At 46.9% G+C, this 7,609-nt stretch overlaps 1 protein-coding gene across 2 annotated transcripts in view; it reads left to right on the top strand.

Moving 5' to 3' along the window:
- Positions 1–7,117, top strand: part of LOC308114621 (low-density lipoprotein receptor class A domain-containing protein 4-like) — a 205,015-nt gene extending 197,898 nt beyond the window's left edge. For both annotated transcript variants that reach the window (XM_080471659.1, XM_080471660.1), the window contains one exon: positions 2,497–7,117. In XM_080471659.1, the coding sequence (XP_080327785.1) occupies positions 2,497–3,126 (630 nt within the window). In that variant the 3' untranslated portion in view covers positions 3,127–7,117. The remainder of the gene's footprint in view (positions 1–2,496) is intronic.
- The last annotated feature ends 492 nt before the right edge of the window (positions 7,118–7,609 follow it).

Below are 7,609 nucleotides of genomic sequence, written 5' to 3' on the forward strand. Positions count from 1 at the left end.
TCTTTATAATCTTTTCTCTCTCTCTCTCTCTCTCTCTCTCTCTCTCTCTCTCTCTCTCGCTCTCTCTCTCTCTCTCTCTCTCCCCTCCCCTCCCCGATCTTTTACTCCCCCTCCTCTCCAGGTCTGCCTCATCAGTGGGGGTTGACTATTAAAGAGTGGTGGTTAATTGAAACAAGTTCCCTCTGATGACGCCTCGCTGCAGCACAAATGTGTGGAGTTTGGCTAGAAATGTGAGGAATGAATGAGCGGAACACGCCTCGCACAGTCCGAAGAGTTAATTGAGGTGAAAATCTGCTGTAGTGGACAATGTACCCCCCCCCCCCCCCATTCTTTCAATCACATTGCACTCGTGCAAGAGCGGATCTGAGACGTTCCACTTTGTTCTGTTTCCACAACACGTGTTACATTTCTGTAACATCAAAATCCTCTTTAGTAGTTACCTGTTAGAAAACTGTGCAAAATGTGAGCACATCAGCACAATTAGATCAATATATTGCTGATTTAGTTATATAGTAGGAATCATTTCCTGCCTTGTATTGACCAAAACCAACATTCAACAAAAAGCCTGAAGACATTAACTTCATGAGTGTTTCTATGAACAGTAAAAACTCTGATGTAGGGACGCCCTAAAATCCAAGAGCAAGTGCCCCCTGAAGACAGGTGTCCTCTCTTTGGACGGACGGGTCACGAGGACAAATTGTAGGAGCAGTTGATATTGAACCAACCAAAGACCAAATATGTTCTGGTTATTTAAAAGCGCATAACTGAACCAATACAAGATGTATACAATGTAAATACATATATACACATGTATATAAGATGTATACAAGATAATTATTAAATAAGATTTAATTTACTTCAGGGACCACATACAATCCAGGGTCATCCTGAGTGGACCAGGCTTGTAAAATATTACTATAAAACCTTTAAATTTACACTGGAAAGTTTTTCTTTGTTGTGGTCACGGTGTATGTAATGGAATTGTCTATATTTTTGCAGTTAGTACTGAAAATAATTACTATCTCAAGATAAAGTCAATTTCAATGAAACCGGCTGATGCAAAATACAGTGAAATGTCCAAAAAGACCTTGTATAAATCCTCTATAACCGTCCTGCTTGGTGGGACCAGATTGGAGCCTCTTACGGCCGGTTTTGGCCCACGGGCCTTATGTTCTCTGCTGGACAGGGAAAGTAAAACGCAGAGGACGCGTGACGTCAAAATCGTCATCCACCCTGTGCGCTCCGACCCTCTGCGGTGAAACGAAACAAGCAACAACAAAAAAATAAAACGATTCGCTTGAACTTGAAACATTTGAAGTTTCCAGAAGTAAATGCAGAAGTTTTCACTTTCCTCAGAAACAATTAAACCTATCCATCTTCAGTCCATCTTAAATTTTACTACGTTTTCTGCAGTGACAGTCTCATCCAGGGCGGACGAGCTCTGAAAAGTTTGGTGTCGCTTCACTCGGTATTTGGTCAGTCGGTGCGGTCACATTGAATCCCCGAACATGCAGCCGGTCTCGCCCGTCAGGCCGCCCTCATCCCTCAGTGGCTCGTTGACACCCGAACGTCTGCGTGGTCAGACTGCGTCCCACTGAAATCCAATCAAAGCAGCAGAATCTAAGGTCAGCTGTAAATGGGGTCAATACTGAAGTCCTGAGAGTGATGGATGAGACGGAGTGCGGCGGCAACACGCGACTGCAAACAGAAACGCAAGGTCACAAATAGTCCGGGAGGAAAATACATCAAGAAAAGGACTGAAATAAAACTGTTAAATCTTTGAAATACTTGATCAATTCACTTAACTTTTCTACTTCATTTCTACAAATGAATGTTTCGGGGATGAGCCTCAGTTCATTTGAACTAAACATTTAGTGATTTCTATTAGTTAAAACAAAGATTACCTTCCCTGAGTTATGGTTTCATTTCACAATGGAGACCAGCTCCAATTCTGTTCTGAATAGTGTTGCGATATATCAAAGTTAATCAAGTTTAAAAGGTTAAATGTAAGTGTCTGGTTCTTGTTAGGTAGGACGGAGCTATGTTGTCTCTGCTGGGGGTAAATGTTGCAGATGCCTGCTTTATATTAAAGAAATTATCAATATTCCATGTTAAGATTTTAATCCCTGATGAGTGTTTTTAACGGGTGTTTTTTCAATGAGAAATTCAACGAGAATATTGACTGGTGCTCTCCTGTTAGCTCAGTCAAAGTTGCGTCCCCCCCGTTTCCATGGAAACGTTCAACCTTGGAGGCTGTTGTCAGTGGCTCCCACCACAGTTGTAAACAGACGTCCATTTTCACTGGAAAACCTTGTCGTATAAACGGAGCCTCACACCGGGCGACTGCATTATGGTTGGTTTTATTGGAACGAGGTCGTCAGACTATTGACCTCCTGAAAGCGGTGGTTCCTTCCAAGGGAACATTTCATTGTCCAGAACATCTCGTGGATCATTCCTTCACTCGACTAAATCTGTTTCCTCTCGTCTTCCTTCCAGGTTTTATACGCCCCCCAGGCCAGGGATCGCTTCACCGCCCCCTCCTTCATGCAGCGCGACCGCTTCAGCCGCTTCCAGCCCACCTACCCGTACCTGCAGCACCAGATCGACCTGCCGCCCACCATCTCGCTGTCGGACGGCGAGGAGCCCCCGCCCTACCAGGGGCCCTGCACCTTGCAGCTGCGCGACCCCGAGCAGCAGATGGAGCTCAACCGCGAGTCGGTGCGGGCACCGCCCAACCGGACCATCTACGACAGTGACTTGATCGACATGGGAGGGGGCGGGAGCTTAGGAGGGGTGGGGGGCGGCGGAGGAGGGGGTGGCATCGGAGGGGTGATGGGGGCGGGCGGCCCGAGGCCGCCGAGCAGCAACTCGGGCATCAGTGCAGCGAACTCCAGCAGCCACGGGCGCATGGAGGGCCCCCCGCCGGCGTACAGCGAGGTGATGGGCCACTACCCCGGATCAGCGTTCTTTCTACACCAGCACAGCAATAACCAGAGGGTGGGGAGGCCGGGGGGGCTGGGGGGGCCGGGGGGGCCGGGGAGCAGGACGATCCAGCAGCAGAGCCAATCAGAAAGCACAATTGTACCTGCCAAGGCCAAGGACGGCCAACCAGAGGACCTGGTGTGAAGAAAAGAGGAGGGGCCGACCCCCCCAGACTGTCTCTTTTAACCCCGCCCCCTCCTCTGATCCCCTGTAAGCAGTGGTCTCTCTAACATGCTCTCTCTCTCTCTCTCTCTCTCTCTCTCTTTCTCTGTCATGTCCCCACTCCCATGCACAAGTTAATATCAACCCGAGCTACAACACGAGGAAAGAGACGAACCCAGAGGCGTTTCCTGTCGTTTTCTTTCTGACGTTCGCTCTGCACCAGACTTCTTTCCCCTCCTTCCCCAGAAAGAAACACACCGCTAGCACAGATTGAATCTCTCTCTCTCTTCCTCTCTCTCTCTCTCTTCCTCTCTCTCTCTCTCTCTCTCTCTCTCTCTCTCTCTCTCTCTCTCTCTCTCTCTCGTTCGGCCCTCTCTCTCCTCGGGCGACAGCACTGTCCCCAGGAACTTCTTTCCTTCTTCTTCTTTTTTGGTTTTTTTGGACCGGGATCTGTGCACAAAAGCGAGGACTGAGAATCGAGGACTTTGCAGAGAACACAACAAAACAAGAAACTCACAAAACCCAAAATCTTTTAGTGCCAAGGTTCACGAGGAAGCAAACTGATGGGGGGGGGGGAGTGACTCGCTCTAACATTCAACACACAAACAAGAAAAGTTATCCAAAAGTTGCACTATTTTTTTGTTGTTAAAGAGAAGAGGGAAATGATGCTATGTGATGATGATGATGATGTTTTTTTTTGTTTTTTGTTTTCTTTCCTGTTTCATTTAGATTTTCTTTTTTTCCCTTTGGTCCTTCATGGATGGGATGATTGACTGACTGAACTTTGGCTCCAACGTTATTTAAACATTTGGGAGCAAAAACAAAAAGAAAACAAGTATTATAAGCTTATATCCTTCTTTTTTTTTTTTTTATGATTATTATTAATATTATCAGAAATACCGCAAGAAATACTCGTACCCAGCCTACAACATTTCAGTCTGCTTACACCACAGGCACAGTGACTTAGTAAGAGAACAACTTGTACCGCTTCACGTCTGTGCTCACTGCAGCCTCTTCGGGAGGAGAACAAGGCCTCGCCACCGCCGCCGCCGGCTGGACTGAAGATTCCTCGCATCGTCTGCTCGTTTGTTGAGAAGGTTCAGAGTCCGCAGAAGCAAAACAAAACAAACAAAAAAAAAAAAACATATCGAACAGTCCACCGAACGGCAGCTCGAAGCCGATTCTTTCTCCTCTCTAAGCTCTCCGAACAAAGGCTGTATAAAGATGGACGACGCTCTGCTCTCCACCGGACCTTCAACCAACACAACGACATTAACGATTAGCAAAACAATCCGCTTGAATTAGGAGAAGCCGAGGATGTGCTGTACTGCTACCAGCCACCAGGAGGCAGTGTTCGTCATCCGCCTCCTCATCCATCTTTATATACAGTCTGCAGCTTGATCTGTATATAAAGACTCACTAAACTCTACTCGTCAGTAGTTCTCACTAAGCGAAGCTCGCTAGAATTCCATCATATACCAGAACTCGTTTTTTCGCTTGTTTGTAAAGATTAACCCAACGTCTCTGAAAACGTGACGCATTCATCGAACTTTAATCAAAAACCTAGTCAGACGAGCAGGTTATCAACAAACAAGATTTACGTAATCAGTTCGGCGCTTCTCTCCGCTGCTAATGCTAGCGGCTTAATTAACCACCAGGGGGAGTCACTTTATTGGAAGCTGCCACATATTTAGTGTTTCTACAGATTATTTAAAGATCAGTGATGAGTCTGGGATGTTTAGCAGGAGGAATATTGATTCAAACTATATTAAGCAGGGATTTCATTTAGGAACTACAAAAAGCGTGTATTCAGTCACTTTGATGAGCTTTTGGTAACATTAAGGTTGTTGGGGTTTTTTTGTTAACTGACCGTAACACCAAGCAGCCACCAGGGGGCGATCGTCCATCTTTTAATACAGACCTCTGAGCACCTGACCTCTCTTCTCTGCATACCTCCACTTCCCCCCCGCCCTGCCCTCCATCGCCCTTCGTCTCGACATGCTCGGTGCGTCCTGCCAACAGCCCCGCCCCAACCCAACCCCGTTGCCATGACAACCACAAACTAAACACACAAAATAACCAGAGGCTCAGCTCTCCGTCTCCACGTCTCTGAAGCCACAAACGACGACGGCATGGAGTGAAGATGCCCGTCTGCGCCCGTCAGCACAGCGATCAGGTTTTTAGACGGGAACTGTGTGCGGTCGAAGTCAAAGGGCTATGGGAGGGTCCTTCTTTTGTAAGACAAGCAACCTTTTTGAAAATCTAGCCTTTCTCTCTGCTCATCGTTGCCTTCTCCTCTGCTCGTGTGCTTTCTCCGCCTCGTTTGTCTCGTTAGCGCCCGCCGCCGCCCTCGCTACACCCTCTCCATCCATCACCTGCTCCCCACCCCCACCCGCCTCCTCCACCATGTGCTGAAAAAGTGCGATCCACCCTGCAGAGTCTGCCAAGCCCTTTAAAGTAGAGACAGGATGGAGGCCCCTCGTTCGGCAGCGTGCTCGCGCCCCTTCTCGTGTTTGCGTGCGTGCGTGTGTGTGTGTGTGTGTGTGTGTGTGTGTGTGTGTGTGTGTGTGTGTGTGTGTGTGTGTGTGTGTGTGTGTGTGTGTCCGTGTGTCCGTGTGTCCGTGTGTCCGTGTGTCCGTGTGCTGGTCAGTCATCCCCAACAACACAGAAAAGCACTTAAGCGCCCCCTGCAGGTGTGTTGTGTCTGTGCGTGCAGCGGAGTGATTTATGAACCGAGGACTGGAGTTTAGAGGTCCAAGGACGAGTTACTTTATCCGACCGTCTGTCCGTATTAACGCATCGATTCAGTTTTCATTGGCATTCGGCGCCGTGTCTCTGGACAAACTGCACGATGGCCGCAGTGCAAAAGTAACGCCACTAGAGGGACAGAACGTCGGACCACGCAGGTTAAATTCTGGCTCGGCTTCTTCATACAGTCTCAATGGAGCACCAGCGTCTCTGGTTACTTTATATTCTACTTTTTGTCTCGGTACTTTATCGCCTCGACGAGCTGCACTTGTTACAATTAATCCATATGAATAATCCCTCAGTTTGATGTACTTCTAATCTACACTTCAAAATGCAAAATGTATTCATTAGTATAAGTGAGATTTAACTGAGTCTGAAGCTCTTGTTAAAAACGTACATATCATGTTTTAAAGCCGTTCATACAGTTCAGCCAGGATGTAAAACAAAAACTAATCCACAGCGCAAAACTTGTTTCCTTCACACTAGTTGATTTATACTGAAGTCCACATTTAAAGGCTTCAAACGTTGAATTATCTCCTGATAAGAATCATACTGAGGTCAAAGTAACTGCTAATAATGAGAACGGTAAACGAAAGGTCAGATTACAAACCAGATTTACTGAAAATCAGGGGAAATTTGAAAAAGTCACTTAATCTGCAAGGCACTTTGAGCTGCACTAGTAGAATGACTCCAATTAAAAAGAATAAATAAATAAATGTGTTAGTAGCTAGAACCATCCGCAGCTACATCTGCACTTATGTTCCGTCAGTACTTTACATGGAAACGTACCGAGCTGCAGTCCTCATGTCTCTTTAACAAGATTTTAAAAACCACTTTGGTCCATCGTGTTTGTTAACAAAAAAGTGAAAGTCCAAGTCCTGAGTTCTGGTTTATGAACTTGAAACCTGGATGAAGTTAAGCTATCTTCCTAAATATTGCCAAATTAGGCCACGAGAACATTGTTGGGCTGCTGTTGCCTGAAGCAGCGTTGACAAACATTAACGAGCGTTAACAGCGCGGCGGTGACCCTCCGGTCCAAACCTCCAACCAGAAGACTCCTGATCCCCCTGTGGAGGAACCGACCTCCGACCTTCCAACTCCGTCTGCCAGTGTTTCCACTCAGTGTGTGTGTGTGTGTGTGTGTGTGTGTGTGTGTGTGTGTGTGTGTGTGTGTGTGTGTGTGTGTGTCTGCGTGTTTCTACATTGCTGCTGCTATTGCTGTTGCTGCTACTGCTACTATTGTTGCTACTGCTGCTTCTCATGCCCCCCCCCCCCCCCCCCCCCCAAATCCATCCAATCCCCTAAAACTCTCCACCAAACTAAAAGGAGACGAATCTGAAGCGTCTGCAGTAGAATCACGAGCCCAAAGCGAAGTCCAGGGGGAATGTTGGCATTGGACGTTTGAGGCAAATTCTAGAAAGAAGTTGATACGAAAAACGACAAATAAAATGGTTCAGACGACCAAACCTTTAAAGTTTGGGTCCAAATCACAACTATGGACGCTACTTGTCTTGTAAAGATGATTTGGTTTTAAGTCCGAGATTTTCTCAACGTTTGTTCGGGGTCATATGGTGCAAAATTCACTTTCTACTGCTTTTCCAAAAGTAAGAATCGTCATCGTACCTGGAATGACGCCCCAGAAGTGAAGAACTTGTTTCAGGCAGCTCTGCTCTGGCACATGGCACCGCAAGAGGAAGTACTTCCTCCTCTTCCCAAG

This window comes from Lipophrys pholis (assembly GCF_963383615.2).
Source record: "Lipophrys pholis genome assembly, chromosome: 9".
Lineage (NCBI taxonomy): Eukaryota > Metazoa > Chordata > Actinopteri > Blenniiformes > Blenniidae > Lipophrys > Lipophrys pholis.